Source organism: Neomonachus schauinslandi, chromosome 12 (genome assembly GCF_002201575.2).
Source record: "Neomonachus schauinslandi chromosome 12, ASM220157v2, whole genome shotgun sequence".
Lineage (NCBI taxonomy): Eukaryota > Metazoa > Chordata > Mammalia > Carnivora > Phocidae > Neomonachus > Neomonachus schauinslandi.
In genome coordinates this window covers 4,101,165-4,121,608 of record NC_058414.1, presented here as the reverse complement: position 1 = coordinate 4,121,608, position 20,444 = coordinate 4,101,165, and the positions used below count along the sequence as shown (strand labels likewise).

At 40.1% G+C, this 20,444-nt stretch overlaps 2 protein-coding genes across 2 annotated transcripts in view; one reads left to right on the top strand and one right to left on the bottom strand.

Annotated features, from left to right (window-relative positions):
- SPATA48 (spermatogenesis associated 48) overlaps positions 1 to 16,718 on the bottom strand; it is a 55,533-nt gene extending 38,815 nt beyond the window's left edge. The window contains exons 1-2 of the mRNA XM_021703749.1: positions 16,160 to 16,718; positions 8,557 to 8,654 (exon numbers count right to left, since the gene is read on the bottom strand). Coding sequence (XP_021559424.1) covers positions 8,557 to 8,654; positions 16,160 to 16,718 — 657 coding nt within the window. The remainder of the gene's footprint in view (positions 1 to 8,556; positions 8,655 to 16,159) is intronic.
- A 3,158-nt stretch (positions 16,719 to 19,876) lies between these two features.
- LOC110592672 (zona pellucida binding protein) overlaps positions 19,877 to 20,444 on the top strand; it is a 95,416-nt gene continuing 94,848 nt past the window's right edge. Inside the window, exon 1 of the mRNA XM_044920209.1 lies at positions 19,877 to 20,068. Coding sequence (XP_044776144.1) covers positions 19,900 to 20,068 — 169 coding nt within the window. The 5' untranslated portion in view covers positions 19,877 to 19,899. The remainder of the gene's footprint in view (positions 20,069 to 20,444) is intronic.

The following is a 20,444-nucleotide window of genomic DNA, read 5'->3' as shown; positions in this document are numbered from 1 at the left end:
TGTTTTAGCCATTTTAAGTTTTTCATTTCATAGAGATTTTATAATCAGCTTGTAAATTTCCACAAAACAGCTTCTTAGGATCTTGATAGGGTTTGCACTAAATCTACAGATCAATTGGAGAAGTATTAAAATATCAACAAGTCTTCCTGCCCATGAACCTGTTGGTTTTCCATTTATTTATGTCTTTGTTAATTTATTTCACTCAGTAATGTACCAAAGTTCTCAGTGAAAAAAAAATGCATTTTTTAAAAATTAAATCCTATGTAGTTTTTGGTACTATTGTCAATGGAATGTTTTAAACTTTCATTTTCCAGTGTGTTTGCTTCTGATATGTAACATTACAATTGATTTTTGTACATTTACAATGTCTTTGCCTCTGATAAATTCAACGATTACGTCTAACAATTGCTTTGAAGATTTCTGAGGGTTTTTTGCAAATATCATCATGTCAGGAGCACCTACATGGCACAGTGATTAAGCAGCTGACTCTTGATTTAGGCTCAAGTCCTAACTCAGGGTCATGAGATCAAGCTCCGCCATCAGGCTCCATGCTGAGTGTGGAGTCTGCTTGAGACTCTTTCTCCCTCACCCTTTGCCCCTCCTGCTCATGCTTTCTCGCTCTCTTTCTCTCTTTCAAATAAATAAATAAATCTCAAAAAAAAAACCCCAAACTAAATATCAGCATGTCATCTCTACACGAGAGGGATTTCATCTTCCTTTCCAAAATTTATGATTTCTATTTCTTTTTCTTGCCTTTCTGCAATAACTTTCCCCTCCACTAAGTGGAAAATGATAGTGGTAATAGCAGGCACTTTTTCCTTTTTTCCTGATATTAAGGAAAGACATTCGGTCTTTTTTCATTATTTACTTTAGCCTCAGGTTTTTCACAGATGCTCTGTATCAGACTGAGGATGTTCCCTTCCGAGTCTAATTTGCTGAGAGTTTTGTGCATAAATGGCCATTGATTTTCTCCCTTTTGTTAATAATACTCTTGGTCATTTCTGATACTTTGCTTCTCTGTATGTATTTTATAAAGAACTTGTCAAATTCCATAAAAATACAGCTAAGATATTGATTTGGATTGCACTTAAACTACAAAACAACTTAGTAAGAAAATAGGGATGATTTTCCCATCTTACACTTCTATTTCTATTTAACAGGGTTTTCTTGTAGTCAGCATATAGTTGGGTATTGATTTTTTATCCAGCGTCAAAATTGCTGACTTTCAATTTCATTGTGTTAAATTGTATTTAATATAATACCTGACATAATTTGGTTTAAATACAGCTTTATTTACTGTTTGTTTCATCTGTTCTTTTGCCTTTTATGTGACTTTCTTTTGTATTATTTGAGATGTTATTTTTTCTTTTTTAAATTTCATTTTGTCTCCTCCTATTAGCTTATTGCCTATGATTGATTGATTGATTGGCTTCTGTTATTACTGTCACTCTAAGACTTATACATCTTTAATTCTAGGGTTTAAAGTATAATATTACACCACTTCATGAATAGTGTAAAAAATTACAATAGCATATGCCTATTTTCATCCTGACCTCCCATGTACTATTGTTACACAATTTAGTTCTGCATGTGTTATACCCCCAAAATACATTGCTACTATTGTTGGTTTAAAGAGTCAATGATATTTTAAAGACTTTCAAAATGAAAAATAGTGTTTTCTATTTACGCACATATTTAGCATTTCTCTTGACCTCATTTTCATTCCATTGTATAAACTCAAATTTCCACATACACCATATTCTTTTGACTAAAGAACCTCCTTCAGGTCTGTTGGCAATATGTCCCTCAACTTTATTTTCCTGAAAATGTCTACTCTGCCTTTCTTTTTGAAATTTATTAATGCTGCTTTTTAAAAAGAAGATTTATTTATTTATTGAGAGCACAAGCAAGAGAGGGGCAGAGGGAGAGGGAGAGAGAGAATCTCAAGCAGATTCCCTGCTAAGCATGAAGCCTAATGCAGGGCTCAATCTCAAGACCTGGAGATCATGACCTGAGCCAAAACCAAGAGTGGGACGCTTAACCGACTGAGCCACCCACGTGCCCCACTAGTTAATGTATTCTTAATTAACTTTTTTTGATATTTAAAATATGTGTTTCCATATTCTTCTAGCATGCACAGATTCTGACAAGAGCCTACTATCATTCTTATATGTGTTCCTCTGTATTTAATGTATTTTTTCCTCTAGCTGTTTTAATATGTTCTTTTTATCACTGTTTTCCATAATTTATGTGCATAGTTTCCTTTATCTTTATACAGCTTGGCATTTGTTGAGTTTCCTAGGTCTGTATATTTATAATTAGTTAGGAACGACACGGGCCATCGTTTGCCCATTTTTCCCACTTTCCCTTTTTTCTGGGACTCCAGTTACATGTGTATTAAACAGCTCGATATCATCCCACAGCTAACTGATACTTTATTTATTCATTTCCTATTTCATTTTGGATAACTGTTGCTATGTTTTCAATTTCGTTGATCTTTTATCCTGCAGTATCTGACCTGCTCTTAAAACTATATCCATTTATGTGTCATTTTAGATTCTGTGTCTTTCATGTCTCAATGTCCTCTTGAGTCTTGTTTACATCACAAGTTTTCCCTACCTCCATGGTTGTGGTTTCCTCTGCCATCTGAATATATGGAACATATTTGTAATAGCTGTTTGCACACATCCTCGTCTGCTTGTTTCTTCGTGTCTACCACTTCCAGGTCCAGTGATAATGATTTATTGTTCCTCCTGACTATGGGTGATATTTTCCTACTTCTTGGCATGAAAATTACTTTCCTTTGAGTCCCTATTTTGGATCTTAGGTTATTGGTTGCTAAAACTTGTTTTGTTCTTAAATAGTGTTAGATTTTGCTCCAGCACAAAGTTAAGTAATTAAAAATCAGCGGGGTGTTTTGGGGGCTGCTTTTAACCTATTCAAGCAAGTCCACAGGAACCATTAGAGTAGGGCTAATTAAGACTGACTACAAAAGTGATATCCTTCTGAAGATTCTGCCTGATATTCTGTGTTCTACAAGTGGGGACCTGGACCATCCCGTGCCCTGTTTGAGCTTCAGAGGACAATCATGATCCTGCAGTGCTCTAGAGAACATCTTTTCTCAACTTCAGTAGGTTCATTTTGTCAGTGCCCAGATGAGTGCTCACAGACGTGCACATTCTCTTGCCCAGCTCTCTGCAACTCCCTCCTCTCTGGTACTGTAGTCTGCAAACTCCGGATGCCTTGGACACCCAGAACTCCAATCTCTGTCTTCTCAACTCAAGAAGGCATGGACTTCGCTTCCCTGGACTGTAACTCAGAAACTGCCTCCAGGCAGTAAGCTGGTGAAATTGTAACGTTCACATGGTTATTTTCACTCCGTTAGACATTCCAGTCCTTCACTACCTTTTGTCCAGTGTCTGGAAACCATTATTTCTCATATTTTGTCCAATTTATTATATGTTCAAGGCAGAAAAGGAAATGGAGCACCTGATACTCCATCTCCTCTACTTCATTAATGTCTTTTCTTATTTTTTGTTTTAAATTTCTTTTTGTACTTTCTTTTGGTTTACTTTGCTGTTCATTTTCTAGCTTTGGAGAAGGAACTTTCACCCACCAGGAAGGGTGCTACCAGCATGTAGTGGGCAGAAGCCAGAATGCTGCCAGTTATCCTACATTGCACACAACAGTCTCCCATGGCAAAGAACTGATCCAACCCAAAATGTCAATGCTGCAAGGCTGACAAACCCTGGTTGAACCTACTAATTCCATCCCGTTGATTTGCTTTTCTTCTTCAGGAATTCCATGCACATGTATATTGTTTCTTCTTCCATCTTAACCAGTTTCACTCAGATATTTTTAACTGACTCTTCATCTCTTTTTTTCTGTTGGATGCTTTCTTGCCTTTCCTCAAAGTCCCTTATTAAAAATTTTTAAAAGATTTATTTTAGAGAGAGAGAAAGAAGGTGAGCAAGTGTGTGAGTGGAGGGAGGGGAGCAGAGGGAGAGGGAGAAAGAGACTCTCCAGCAGACTCCCCATAGAGCACGGAGCCAGACGCGGGGCTTGATCTCACAACCCCAAGACCATGACCTGAGCCAAAACCAAGAGTCAGATGCTTAACTGACTGAGCCACCCAGGTACCCCTGTTCCTTCTTAAAATTTTATTTGAATCTCTTTTCCCTTTCGCACAGTGTAATTCTTATTTTCTGAATGAAATTTCCATTTCTTTTATTTTTTCACTGTCAATTTTATTTGTATTTATTTTTTAAATTTCTGTATGAAGACAGCTTTTCATATCCTCAAATGATTTTCTTCTGTTTTGTAGTTGATTTGGTATTTTGTATTCCTATTATTTTGGTGCTTATTTTGATTTTTCTTTTGACTCTTATTTTCATTAAAGTATTTTGATTCTTATTTTCTGTTTTGTTAATTTCTTTAAACATTTATCTGGTTTTCGTCCATTCATTTGATGGATTTGGTGTGGTTTGCAATATTTTTAGTTCAATGCTGCCCCCTTCTGTCAGTGTAGCAAAGTACAGCACTTTCTCTAATGAAGGTGTTTTCTTATGGCAGGTGATTGTTACCAGAGGGGTTGTGTAACTTCTACTCAATTCATTCCTTCTGTCTTTCAGAATATTAATTGTTCCTCTTGCCCTCATTTTTTTTTCTTTTCATCACCCAACCTCCAAACGATGACTCTTTCCTTTAAACTTCTCTTACACAGTCAGTGCTGTTCAAAGACTGCCATCTCAAATCATGGTGCTTTTTAATTCCTTCTCTGCAGAGATTTCATTCTGTTACAACATATTCATTTAAGATTACATATTTTCCTCTAGGCATTATTGTACCTCATTCCCACACACTTTGCTACTATATTACTATTATCATTCAGTTCAAGATATTTTCTAGTTTCCTTTATGATTTTTCTTTGGCCCATGACTCATTCATAAATATATTTTTACATTTCCAAATACGTGATTTTCTAGGGTGTTTTGATGTGTCATAATTGTCTTCTGGTCAAAAAACATACTCTGTATGATTTAAAATATTTGAGTGATGTATACAATTGATGAATCACTATATTGTACACCTGAAACTAATATAACACTGTATGTTAATCACACTGAAATTAAAATTAATAAATAAATAAATATCTAAGCCAAAAGAATTTTAAAAATAAATATTTGAAAAATTTCTCATTGTTTTATGGTACAGTATGTGGTCATTTTTATTAATGGTCCTTGCAAAAACATGTATTTATATATGTCTATTAGGTCAATTTGTTAATTGTGCTGTCTTATTCTACTATATGTAGTTTTGTCTATACTAAATCCCCCAATATCCTGTTCTCCTGTTAATTGCCACACAGTTTACAATGACTCCTATCAGCAAGAGTCATGAACAGATATTTCAGTGCTTTACAGATTAAAAAAATCTATGTTTAGCATAGAGGTCACCCAAATCCATCTAACATTTTTAATGTTATATCCTAATAAGTATTGAATCCTTGCCAAATCAACTGCTGCTACATGATCGGTGCAATTTCTGTATCTTTTCTGGAAATCACATATAAACATAAGTAAGAATAAGAGCTATGTTAGAGACAGAATGAACAAGCAAGTAAACCAATGGATCTACTGTTAAAAAGCTTTTGCACAGCTAAAGGAAACAGTCAACAAAACCAAAAGACAACCGACAGAATGGGAGAAGATACTTGCAAATGTCTTACCAGATAAAGGGCTAGTATCCAAAATCTATAAAGAACTTATCAAACTCAACACCAAGGAACAAATAATCCAATCAAGAAATGGGCAGAAGACATGAACAGACATTTATCCAAAGAAGACATCCAAATGGCCAACAGACACATGAAAAAGTACTCAGCGTCACTCGGCATCAGGGAAATATAAATCAAAATCACAATGAGATACCACCTCACACCCGTCAGAATGGCTAAAACTAACAAGTCAGGAAATGACAGATGTTGGCAAGGATGTGGAGAAAGGGGAACCCTCCTACACTGTTGGTGGGAATGCAAGCTGGTGCAGCCACTCTGGAAAACAGTATGGAGGTTCTTCAAAAAGTTGAAAATAGAGCTACCCTATGACCCAGCAATTGCACTACTGGGTATTTACCCCAAAGATACAAATGTAGTAATCTGAAAGGGCACCTGCACCCCAATGTTTATAACAGCCATGTCCACAATAGCCAAACTATGGAAAGAGCCCATCAACAGATGAATGGATAAAGAAGAAGTGGTATATATATACAATGGAATATTATGTGACCATAAAAAAAATAAAATCTTACCATTTGCAGTGGATGGAACCAGAGGGTATTATGCTAAATGAAATAAATCAATCAGAGAAAGACAATTTTCATATGATCTCACTGATATGTGGAATTTGAGAAAGAAGGCAAAGGATCATAGGGGAAGAGAGGAAAAAATGAAACAAGAAGAAACAAGAGAGGGAGACAAACCATAAGAGACCCTTAATCTCAGGAAACAAACTGAGGGTTGCTGGGAGTGGAGGGGGGTGGGAGGGATGGAGTGGCTGGGTGATGGACATGGGAGAGGGTATGTGTTGTGGTGAGCACTGTGTATTGTGTAAAACTGATGAATCACAGACCTGTACCCCTGGAACAAATAATACATTATATGTTAATAATAATAATAATAATAAAGAAAAACAAAAAAATCCCAATGGATCTACTGTCAAAAAGAAGGGATATAGGAATACAAAATCACATCAATTTTTCACTTCTAAAAAGTATACTAAATTAGAATTGACAACAATTCTTTTAAAATATCTTTTATTGTGAACTTCTCAGCAATTCACAAGATCTGTCACATTCACCTGTGTCCTGTGGGTATTGCACTGATACGGTTGCTGGATAATGTGTGGATAAGATTGGTCCTCCTCTTGTAGAGACAAAGATTCTGAAATCTGTGTGTTCTTACTGTTCATCATCAGGGAGACAATTAATTCTTCTGAACCTGTGTCCAAATCTTCTCTAGCAGTATCTGAAATTTATGCCTCCTCATTTTCTGGTGGTTCATATTACTGTTCATCATCATTTTGGTTTATCATAGATACCATAGTATAATCTTTCATTGGTGTCTGGATTTTTCTTCAATACACCATCTTTTCCACTTCCTGATTAGTCTTTATAGGCTGCCACTTTTATATGTTATGTGTCTTCAATTTCTTTATGAAACATTTGTTTTCAGAGCCTCAAATCTATCATTTACACCATTTTCTCAATTACACCATTATCTCAAAGTAAATCTTTATAGTAGCTATTCTCTTGCTGGTGTGTCTTTTTTCTATTTCTGTTCTCTACATGTTTAGTAATATTTCATAAAGAAGGGACTAAATATGCTATTTGACTTCATCTTTAGTGTTCTTGGAATCTGATTCAATGGGAACCTCTCTACTAATATTCCTCTATTCTATCTCTAATATCTCTAATATTTACCTCTGTGGTAAAATTAGAATGGGTAATCATGAAGGAAGAGATGGGGAAAGTAGAAATAAATCTAACACTACAACCGCTGATAAGTTCGCAGGCAGATCAATTTTCGGAAGGGACTTACAGAAATGGAAACTGATTCCTTAAAAGTGTTCATATCTTTATTGCTAATGGGTATGGGGTTTCTTTTGGGGGTGATGAAAATGTTCTAGAATTAGATCGTGGTGACATTGCTCAATTCTGTAACATAAGAAAAAAAACACTGAACACTCTAAATGGATGACTTTTGTGTGTATGAAATATATCGCAATAAAGCCATTTTTTTTTAGGAAAGAAAAACCTTGAGATATCTGTATACACCTTGGGGTCTTCAAGTCATTTAAATATCAGGCTTTAGAGACTATACAATCCACATAGAAAAATGGTTAATAACACAATCCTTAAATTTAGAAAGATGCCTAGGTTTAAATTTTGGTTTCATACTTACTGTGGGATTAAAAGTCAATTAGTTAATGTCACTGGGCATTAGCTTTCTCAGATAAAGTGGGGATAACAACACTGCTTTGTCCAGAAGCAGGGATGGAAACAGGATTTTTGCTCAAGTCGTACACTATAGGAGCACTCTAGGTGAAGAGTAGGGTAGAACCAGGGCAAGAGGCTAGTGACAATGTGGTCTCAGCAGGATCCAGCTTAGATTTAGATCTGTTTCCTCAAGGAAGTCGGTCAGCCGTGGGCCAAAGTCTGAGGGGACATTGGGGCAGGATGCAGTCCTCCAGGCTGGTGGCTGTCTGCTGTTGTGTGGCCACCACTCGGTGCCCCTGGAAGAGGATGCCCTTGCCAGTAAAGGGCGTCTGGGTTGGGCACTACCAGCATTTACTACTCACTCCTCCCCACAGTCTCGTTGTAGGAAGGCACAAGACGAGACACAGTACACCATCACTGTGAAGGTCCACACAGCTCCTGGCACGTAAGAAGTACTTTATAAATGGCAGCTATTTTTTTGCAGGAAATAAAATATCAGACACACGGACAAAGAAATTAATTACAAATATTGTATAGCACCATCCAGTCAGGAAATCTTACCGTACATGTTGCTTCTTCATCAAATGCGAACGTGTGATTTATTGAGCATGCTTCATGACGAGGTGGTAAAGGAGTAACTTTGAGTGGGCTTGTCCAACCTGAAAACAAAGATGTATGTGCTTTGGATTAAAAATGTGATAGAGGTTTTTTTTTTGTTGTTTGTTTCTTTTTCTTCCACCAGAAATATTTCCTATGAGAAAGCCACACTGTGTGATGTTAACTGACATTTCAATGGATTATATAACAACTTTTCTTAGCAGTGAGAACTGAATAGCTCTGGAATTTACATGTTAGGATAATGGTAGTAGTGCAGAATTATTTACTACTCATTATTTGAAGAAGTCTGTTGAGTACTATGAATCTGCAGATGAGCATGTAGATGTATTAGGGATGGTGGCAACACAGAGGAGTCTGGTTACTATGCAGATAAGTTATCTAATGATAGAAGTCCTAAGAGACTAGCGAATATGCACACAGACTGCAACAAATATTTACTGTGTTGTAAATGGAAGTAGATGCGTACACAAAGACAGAAGAGGGGGTTCCTGGTTTTGAGGTGCTCATGAATAAGTGGAAAATAGTCATGTTAGTAGATAGCTTCAGGGTCGTGTAGCAACTGTAATAATACTTGTTCTCTGCGCGCTGTGGGAGTGCAGAGGAAGAATACTAGCCCAGCCGGATTGTGGGGAGTTAAGAACATCTTCCTGAAGATAATATTTGATCTAACCTTGACAAAGGGGAAATCAGGAAGATTAGAGTCTGAGAAAGCCTCGATACACCACTGTTGACTTGGAAGACAGAGGAGGCTGTGTGCGAAGGGGCACAGGTAGCCTCCAGGACGAGGGTGTCCCTGGCTGTCCAGGACAGGGAATCTGACACCTCCAATGCAAGGAACCGGGTTCTGTACGACCTGAATGAGCCTCAGGTAGATTTTTCCCAGACACTGCAGGTTTGGGCAGTTAGATCCTGAGTAGAAAGCCAGTTGAGCCTGCCCCGTCTTCTCACAAAACTGGGAGCTAATAAATGGGTTCTGTGTGGGGCTGCTGAGTCTGTGGTACCTTGTCACAGCAGCGAGAGAAAATAGAGGCAGAGGCAAGAGGCGAAGGCAAAGTGAGAGAGGCAGTGCTGAATCCCACGATCATTCCAGGTTTGAGAATAAGGATAATTCTGTCTGTGACCCAGCTGACTGAAGGAAACCCTCAGAAGACTATTGTGCCAACAGCAGCAGGATGGCACTTTGAGGTTCCACTGAAGCAGCTGCTTTGGAAAAGGAGGAAAATAGGAAAACAACAGAACCTAAAATTTGATTTTTAGGCTAGAAGGGGATAGGGAACAGGACATTGAATTACAGCTATGCACCTCAGGGTAGGACATCCATGCCTAAGTATGATGATGTCATTTCCCTTACCTCATTTCAGTGTCTCCTGCTGCCAAACAAAGCACGCCAAAGCCGAGCATCTTAAGCAACCATTCGTTGTCTCCCAGTACTCTGAAGCTGGTCTGGGTGTTGTAGGTCATGTGCTACAGCTTGGGATTGCTCAAGAGGCCCCAAATTATCTCACTCACTGGCTGGCAAGTGGGTGTTGACTGTTACCAGGGAGCTGAGCTGGGTCTGCTGACCAGTGCCTTGTTTTTTGTTACTTTTCTTTCCCCCTATGGGCCTTTATAGAATTTTTCACAAAATAGTGACTGAGAATCCAGAGGAAGATCCCAAGAGGTCCAATCCCAACTTGCAAGTACAAAAAAAAAGTCTCCACTTGCAGCATGGTTGCTAATATAGGCGAGAGCCCAGAATCAACGTGGGAAGGAAACAGACCTCATCTCATGGTAGGAGGGTGGCAGGCACTCACAGGAAGGAGTGAGCTGCCAAGGGTCACCTTTGGGACCAGCAATTACACACCTCCTCCTTATAATGCACCATCTCACTTTACCACTTTCATGCCACCAAACAAATATCAAGTCCTTTGTAAAGGGAAGCACTGTGCTATTTCTTCACTTATTAGAGATTTAACATGTTTGAAACCGTGATATTTTCATCGTGAGTTGGTTTTGTGTGTAACCCATGAAATTGAGTGAGTTTGGAGGGATCTGCCATGAACACTATTTTTCCATAGGCCCTATTATTTTTATTATAAAACATTTCTATAATGTTTTAAAGAAACAAAACTTTAACAGAAAGATTTAAGGACTATTCTATGTATATTTTCTTATTCATGTGTTTTCTCTCCTCTAATGGTTAGAAATACATTTTTCAACATCTAAAATACCGTCGTTAGTGGTCTTCTCTGAGTTTTCTTTCTCAATATAGCTAAAGATAGGTCAATTTTGTTATTTTCAAAGAACCAGGTTCAGGTTTAGTTGATTTTTTCTACTTCTCTGTTCTCTACTTTATCTATATGCACCAAACATAGACCTTCAATATATATGATGCAAATATTGACAAAATTTAAGGGAGAAGTAACTCTACACTAGTAATTGGAGACCTCAATATTTTACTTTCAGTAATGGATAGAACAACTAGACAAAGATCAATAAGGAAATAAAGAACTCAAACAAAAATCTGTCACAAAAGACATATACAGAACGCTTTATCCAACAGAATACCCAAGCAGAACACATATTTTTCTCAGGTGCACATGGAACATTCTATAGAACAAATTATATCGTAGGCCATGAAACAGGTCTTTATAATTTTTAGAAGACTGAAATCACGCAAAGTATATTTTCTGATCACAATGGAATCAAAATAGAAATCAACAAAATGGAATGAAACTACAAATCAATATATGAAAATTAAACACCACACCCCTGAATAACCAAAGCAGAAATCATATGGAAAATTAGAAATTATCTCGAGAAAAATGAAAACAAAAACACAATACAATAAAAGTTATGGGATTCAACAAAAGTAGAACTAAGAGGGAAGTTTATTGGTATAAACACTTACCTTAATGAAAAAAGATCTCAAATGAACAACCTAAGTATAACTTAAGGAAGTACAAAAAAAAAAGAAAAAGAAAAAGAAAGAAACTAAACCCAAAGCTAGCAGAAAGAAGGAAATAAAGATCAGAGTAGAGATACACAAAATAGAGAAGAAAAAAACAATACAATCAATGAAAGTAGGAGTGTTTTTTTTTTGAAAATATAAAAAAGAAATTGACAAACATTTAGCTAGATGGACTCAGAAAAAAAAGAGAGAAGACTCAAATAAACTAAAATCATAAATGAGAAAGGGGAGAGAACAACTAATATTTGTTGGAGGAGTCATCAAGAGGATGTGACATGGGAGGCTTCTCACCCACTCCCCTGTCCTAGAAATGTACTTTCTGCCCACCGTTCCCCCAGCAGGAGCTGTTTCAAGAATGGAGCCCAGAGTAAGGTGTTGTTGAGACCATCTGGATGGTAATATGACTGAACCCTGTTAAGGTCTTTATACAGACTTCTAGGATTCCAAAGGCCAGGTGTGGAGATCTACTTGTCTTGCAGCCCCCAAGACAAGCCTTGTATGTAAGTTCTCTTTCTTATTAAACCTGCCACTTACCCATCTGGGGTGACCTGCCTCTTTCTTTTTTCTCTCTCTGCCCTCCATGTATGAGGGCCAGTTTTAGATTTCACCCAAAGAACTCCTGAGGTTGCAAACTAACAAATTTACAGAAATAAAAAGGATAAGAATGTACTATGAACAACTGTGCACCAACAAATTATATAACCTAGATGAAATAGACAAATTCCTAGAAACAGACAACCTACCAAGACTGAATCATTTAGAAACAGAAAATATGAACAGATCTGTAACTAATAGGGAGAATCAATAATCAAAAACTTCCCAACAAAGAAAAGCTCATGACCAGATGGCTTCACTGGTGAATTCTACAAAACATTTAAAGAGAAAGTAATACCAATCCTTCTCAAACTCTTCCAAAAATACTGAAGAGAAGGGGATGCTCCCAAACTCATTCTATGAGGCCAACATTACCTTGATACCAAAGTCAGACAAAGACACTACAAGAAAACTACAGATCATATCCCTGATAAATACTGATGCAAAAATCCTCAAAATACTAGAAAATAGAATTTAACAACACATTGAAAGTATTATACACCATGACCAAGTGAGGTTTATTCCTTGAATGCAAGGAATTGTATTTGTGCATTGTTGGTGGCAATTTAAAATGGAGTAGCCACTATGGAAAACAGTATGGTGGTTTCTCAAAACATTAAACATGGAATTACCATGTAATTGAACAATTCCACTTTTGGGTACATACCCCAAAGAACTGAAAGCGGGGTCTTGAAGAGATTTACACCCCTAAGTTCATAGCAGTATTATTCACAATAGCCAAAAGGTGAAGCAACCCAAGTGTCCACCAATGGATAAATAAACAAAATGTGGTATATACATAAAAAGGAAAATTATTTAGCCTTAAAAAGAAATTCTGATACATGCTATGATGTGAACATTTTTATTCACGAGGACATTATGCTAAATGAAATAAGCCAGTCACAAAAAGACCAATACTTTATGACTTCACTTATATGAGGTTTCCAGAGTAGCCAAATTCTGAGACAGAAAGTAAAATGGTGATTGCCAGGGGCCCAGGGAGAAGGGAAGGAGATAGGAAGTTAGTATTTAATCGGTACAGTTTCTGTTTTTTAGATGAAAAGTGTTAAGGAGATGAACAGTGGTGAAGGTTGCACTTAATACCAATGAACCATACACTTAAAAATGGTTGATTGTTATGGAGTAAAAGTTTGTATACCCCACCCCCCCAATTTGTATATTGAAACTTTTACCCCCAATGTGATGGTATTTGAAGGTTGGGCCTTCAGGAGGGAATTAGGTTTAGATAAGGCCTGGAGGGTGTGGCTTATATGATAGGACTACTTTCCTTACAAAAAGAGGAGGAGAGACCAAGAGCTGTCTCTCTCTCTCTCTGCCTGGGGAGGGAACAGCAAGAAGCAGGCCCTCTGCAAGCTAGAAAGAGGGCTCTCACCAGGAACCAAGTTACCCTGTATCTTGATCCTGGACTTCCCAACCTAAATAAATGCCTGCTGCTTAAGCCACCCAGTCTATGATATTTTGTTTTAGCAGCTTGAGCTGAGACAGTAGCTAAAAAAGAAAAAAGCAGGAAGATACACAAAGAGTTATAAGTGTTGATCTTAGGAAGCTGAATACAGGAGAATCAAGGCTGTGATAATAGGCAACCTCTATTTTTCCTGTGATAAGGAAGATGTGTCATCTCCTGTAAGGAGAGGCAAAAAGACCAAAGAAAGGTTTGAATATAATTAGGATAAGTTTAGAGTACTTGATTAGCGTATGAGAAAGAAAGCCAACTAGGAACAAAAAAGTACCGAATCCAGTTGTCTAGACAAAGTTGGAATAAAGCAAGAAATTGGCAATATAAGCTTTTGTGATATCGTTTTGGTATTTATGAAAGCCCACTGAAAAGCATATTTGTGTGTGATATAGTTAATTTTACAAAGACATTCTTCTCAGAATGTATTCGAAATTATGTGTATTTAGATTTGCTAAAAACTGAAAGTACTTATTATTTATAATTAATGATTATTTCCAAGATCTACAAAATCATTGAAAACCTAGGACAAATTATATTGAACCAAATCATGGACCGCCAGTATTACTCTTTGAAACTGTAATAGCTAATATTAACAGCTACTATTAATTGAATGCTTTAACCAGGTTCCAGGAATTTTGTTAAGTGCTTTACATGTCTTAATTCATTTAATCCTTACAATTTTATAAGAGAAGTACTCTTATTGCCAAGGAATTGAAAATTCTGGACTTTCTAATAGCTAACATTTATTGGTGTATTCCTCCATGTCAGATATCTGTACGTGAATTATATTAGTCTTCACTATTACCTTATGAAGTATTACTAGTACGTAAATTTATAAATATGGATACACAGGCATGAAGAGCCCTGGGTCATAGTGCAAGTAAGCCTTCTACCAGGACTCAAGCCCAGAAAGTCTACTGAATTCTGTTGTACTGATCCAGGTAGTGAGTTCTATACTTGGTTCTGAATTGTTGGTGCAGTCTGTTAACCCTATTTTCATTTTACGTTAGCTTTAATAAATTATTTCTTCAGCCTCTAATTTGTTGTAATAATGTTTTGAGAGTCCAATCTTAGAAAAACTTACAAACGAAAAATATTGTTCTTAAAAATTACATAGGCTAGGGTTTACTGCTTACAAGCAAAGTGGTATACTTGTCTAAAATAGGACTACTAGAAAAAACAACTTCAATTCCTTTAAAGACATATTCCTGACAATGACTACTATTTTACGTTGAAACATTAGCAAAAGAGTGAGCTCAAGCTCTTTTCTTCAGAGTTGGAATCAGTAAGATGTTCTGTGTCTGCAAGACCGACCTGAACTCATCCATTGTTCAATGCGAATTACATTAGCTTTCAGTAATACTGTATTTCACTAGATGGCATTTCCAAGAGATTAGAAAATACTTATTTCTTAAAATAGGTTGTTGAACTTCATTCATATCCTTTATATGGAAATTCCAAACTGAGGGATTTCTTGAAGCCTATGTGCTAAGTCCACAGCTGAAGGGCACATTAAAAGAATAACTCCTATCACATGCTTGTATCTCTCCAAATAGCTCTGTCTGTTCAAAAGTGGGTATCTGCAGGGTGGGGCTGGGAAGAAGGGTTCTTCATTTCTATTACCTTTTCCTTTATTCTTATCCCCTTCCAGGTCCCAAGTGACTATGGCCTCTCTCCATGGAGAAGTGGCAGGGACCATGAATCCCCACTGCTCCAACAAGTGGTGGGGTCACTGTTCCTTCACATACTGTCCCCTTAGGCCTCTAGTCTATGGCCAGATGCACCAGTGGAGGGGGTGCGGCCTCTGGCATAGACAAAGCTTAGCTCTTGCTACAGCATTTGGTCTTTTCCTTTCCACATGCTCAGAGATGTTAACCTCCCTGTACTTCCTGCTTGCCAGACACACCTCCATACAAAAATACACCATGCGGCTTTCCTTTCCTTTCCTTTCCTTTGGTGTTCCTCACCCTTTCTGGACCAGGCCTGTGACACTCTCTGGGAGTTCTCACAGAGAAACCGTAAGATATAGCTATCAGTAAGGGGTCACCAATTCTGTGTCCAGGGCTGTGGAAGGGTTGCTTCCTAACAGACCCCCAGATCTACTTTCAAGTACCTTCCCATTTCATTTCAGCTCCTGTGACCTCTTTATAACCACCAGCAGATTTGGTTTTTCAAGGGAGACAGATAGATATGGAAGCATGCTACACGATTATCAAAACAAAACATATATGCCCTTCTGGAAAAATTAGGCTATCCATAGGTCTAGAATAAATTATCTGATACACACTTTGTGTTGGTCACTTATCCTAATTAATGCACTTTTTAAAAAACTTTTTTTTTTTACGAATAGGTTTATAAAAGGCTAATCATTCTTCCTAGTTTTTCCTTACAATCTATAATTTAAAAGTAAGAGTTCCTTATTCACTTCTTTATAATTTTATGTGAAATTTACTGCTAAATACTCAGACTTATATCCACACTCTTCTCCCTTGTTTGAAGGTTTAAGTCCATGTCACTTTACTTACCTCCAAGTCTTGCTCTGATGGAAATGTCTGGTATTGCCCTGGAATTCCATCTCCTGTCCTGTTTTAGTTCTTCTAATAAAATGTTTTGCCTTTTCAGTGTTGTTTGAAATCCTGTGTCTGGCCTGGGAACTCGATGTTGCGGTTTCACATCACTGGAATCCACCAGGCTTGGTATGGTTCTGCCAATGCCGGGCTTTAAATCAGCATCGCCACCAGGACTCAAAAACCCGGAACAGGCATCACCCAAGGGCACATCATCCCGAAGTGGAAATAATGGATAATCTCGCCCATATGGTGGGGGATAAGGATAGTGTAAATGGTAGTCTGGCAGGACGGAAGGGGGATAAGGGTGAAATTTAAGAAAAGTAGGGTTGCATTTCTTTTCAATTCTGCCATAGTTATGTCTGTCTTCAACTCCTTTCACAAAAGGCATGTTCATTTTCCTTAAGAGATTATAGTAGTGTGGGTAATCTATATTCTCAACAGCCTTTTTTCCTGAAAGGATGGACCTTTCAGAGATACTTATCTTTCCAGGTTTGGACTGTGAATCCATATCCATGGCCTTTCTCTTTAGGATTTTGGATGACTGTAAATTAAGTGCTTCTGAAGACTCCTTTCTATTTAACTATAAAACGTATTATGTCCAAAAGTTGAGGATTGGTTAATCTAACATAAAGTTACTGAATTGGTTTTATAATGTTGATAGTTTTTTTTTTTTTAAGGTAAATATTTTTTCTCTACCAAAAGAAGTATAGGGTAGTAAGGGACCAGGACAGAAAAAGCAAAACAAGAATGCTTGTTGCTTGGCAACAGCTAGAACTCTAACACATTGGACCATTTACTATATACGTCATAATTTAATTCTTAGGAAAAACAAAAATAGCTGTTAGTAATATTTTCATGATAGTTTTTCCCACTGTTCATTTGTTACTTATTTTTAAATGTTTCCCTAAGTTGAACTTTTATAAGTAAATGATATTCACTAAAGAGTATAAAGCAGTTAATCAAGTAAGAATATATTTTTAAAGTATATATCTGACAAAAATTATTTACATTATAGATATAATAAATTACAAAACTCATTACCTAAATAAATGTAAATTTAAATGCAGTGCAAAGAATGAACAGGTATTATACCATAGTTAATTCAGTGCACCTAATTTTTAAGAAAAGTAAGTAATTAATATTCAAAGTACAAGTTCATCTTTAAAATGCTCTAAATTACCTTACCTTTTGGCTACCAGTGTACAGAATAAGACCAATGGGATTTTTGAACTCATTTCAGGAAACTACAATAAGGTAGGAGCTATTAGGTCACATGTAAAAAAAAAAAAAAACCATTACTATATTGGTCATTTCAATGAGATAATTTGGACTTGCATGAAAACTGCTACCATAGAATTCCAAATATTGGAATTTGGGCACAGGGATCACACCATCCCTTCTGGGGTAAAACAAAACCAAACCACCAAAACAAAACAAAACAAAACCAAAAAAGCCCACGCAAACATGAATGAGAAACCTACTTTCGTATTTCCAGCAACTGGCTTTCCATCTTCAGATTCACAGCATACATGAACTGCAATCTCCAATGTAACATCCTATTCTCAGGTCGAATATTAGGAATTTACACAGTAGATGAAGGTAGGAGGGACTGATGAACTGAAGCAAATTCTTTTATTTTTTTTTTTTAAGATTTTATTTATTTGCGAGAGAATGAGAGACAGAGAGCATGAGAGGGAGGAGGGTCAGAGGGAGAAGCAGACTCCCCGCCGAGCAGGGAGCCCGATGCGGGACTCGATCCCGGGACTCCAGGATCATGACCTGAGCCGAAGGCAGTTGCTTAGCCGACTGAGCCACCCAGGCGCCCCTATTTTTTTCTTTTCTTTTTTTTTTTTTAAAGATTTTATTTATTTGAGAGCGAGAATGAGAGACAGCATGAGAGGGGGGAGGGTCAGAGGGAGAAGCAGGCTCCCCGCCGAGCAGGGAGCCCGATGCGGGACTCGATCCCGGGACTCCAGGATCATGACCTGAGCCGAAGGCAGTCGCCTAACCGACTGAGCCACCCGGGTGCCCGAACTGAAGCAAATTCTTGATGGCAGAAAACAACGAGTCAATGACAGTCAAAAGTCCATCTGGTATTGTGCGGGTTTACCTGTTTATAAAAATTAACAGGAGCTTTAGCAGGGCATATACCTAGATGTAGCGATTGGGCACTATTCAGTAATATGTATGTATTTATTGGATGTGCTCAAAAAACCTGCAAGGAAGGTCTTGACCAGAATGCTGGCTAGATCTAAATCCTACTAAAACATGCTCGAGCATAGGAAGTTTATTTTTTTAAAGATTTTATTTATCTATTTTAGAGAGAGACAAGAGAGACAGAGGGGCAGAGGGAGAGGGAGAATCTCAAGCAGACCCCATCAATCCCCCCACCCCAGCGGGACTGATCCCAGGACTCTGAGATCACGACCTGAGCCGAAACCAAGAGCGGAGGCTTAACCACCCGAGCCACCCAGGCGCCCCTCCAGCACAGTAAATTCAACTCAGAACCTTCTACAGACAAGAATCTCTCAAGATGTAAATCTACTCAGTGGAATAAACAGGACTGTGTACAGTTTACCAAACAATTAACACATGCATAAAAATAGCCAGAAAACTCAAGGAACATCCCGATCCTGGTCCAGAACGAGCCCCATTTCTTTCTGCTTATTCTTTCCTTGCTCCCTTTTTTCCTCCATCCTTCCTTTTTTAAATTTATAGCGTACTGTGTGCAGGAACTATGTTTTGGTTGAGGTTAAAATGGTGACGAAATGGCCAAGATCCTCGCCTCGAAGGGTCACCCACGAACTCGGAGGTCCGGCCCGCTGCCGACAGCCGGGCGGTGACGGCTGTGAACAGCACCCGCGCGAAGGCGTTCCTTCAGGAGGCTGGGCTGTCATCTGAATCCCGTCCCAGCCCCCGGCCCACCGGCGACGGAGCGCTCCTCTCCTCCCAGCGAAGGCAACGACGCCCGTCATTCAGCGGCTCACACTCCCCTCCGGTGCGCCGGCTTCAGCCGCACGAGGTGCGTTCGCGCCGTAGCTCCGTTCCCGCCGAGCCCATCCTTCCTGCCGCGGGCCCGAGGCACGACCCTCTCAACACGTTCCGGCCGGAAATGCAGACAGGTGTCTTCACGTACTTCACGTACAGGCCGAGCGCCGCACGGAAGTCGACCCGCTCTGTCCTGCCCACTAAGCCTCTCTGCGGGGCTTACGGGTCTGACTTCCGGCCGCACCAATGCGCGCGCGCCGACCCCTCCCCCCCCCCCCGGGGGCCATCCATCCACGAAGCTCGGGCAGGTGACGTCGAGGCCAGGCAACCCGCGAGGGCGGAACGCGCGCTCGCGCGCTCGGTTCCCACAGCCCCCGTGCGGAAGCTCGGGCCGCCAGCTCCGGAAACGGCCTCTCTCGGCCCACCGACGCGCACTCAAAGGGGAGGGCGCGGGCTGTGGGGTCCGCGGTTCTTCTCCAGCACCAGAACCTTTGGCAAGGCCCCTGATTAGCGCCCAGGTTCCGAAGGACCGCTCACGGACGGCACGGACGGCGGCGCTGCGGCCCTCAGTTGGCGTCGAAGCACACGGCCCAGGCGACAGCCCGCCGCGCCCCGCCCCCGCCCCGACGGAAGTGGCGGCCCGTCCTTCCGGCCCGCCGCCCGCCGACTTCCGGCCGGCAGGTGGGCGCGCGCCGCATAACGATCTTATGCGCCGACGGTCGGCAGGCGGCGGCGGTGGCGAGTGGATGGAGGCCTCGGCCCCCGGCCGGCGGCGGCGGCAGGGCTGGCGGCGGGCCCCGGCCGCGGGCTCCCCGCTCACCTGGGCCGCGGTCGTCCTCCTGCTCTCCGCCTTCGTGGCGCGGGCGTCCCCGTCAGGTGAGGCGTGGGCGCCGCCGCCACGGGCTCCGCGGGGCGCCCCTCCCGCCCGGGGCTGGCCTCCCCGGGTCACGTGCGCCCGCCGAACCGAAGAAGCGCCGGTACCGGCCGGAGGGGGTGTGTTCGCGTAAGCCCTGCAGAAGACCTTGCGCTCGCGCGGGGTGCCGGTGACCGGAGAGACTGTTGCCGCACGGGCAGAAGCGCTCCGGGACAACCTCCGTGCACGGTGTCCAGTTAGCCTGGCTGCGAATCGCCTCCCTGGCCCGCCCCCCGGCTGCCCCGCCGACCCCTCTCCCCCCGGCTGCCCCGCCGACCCCTCCCCCTTCTGGAGGGCTTACGCGAACACACCCCCTCCGGCCGGTACCGGCGCTTCTTC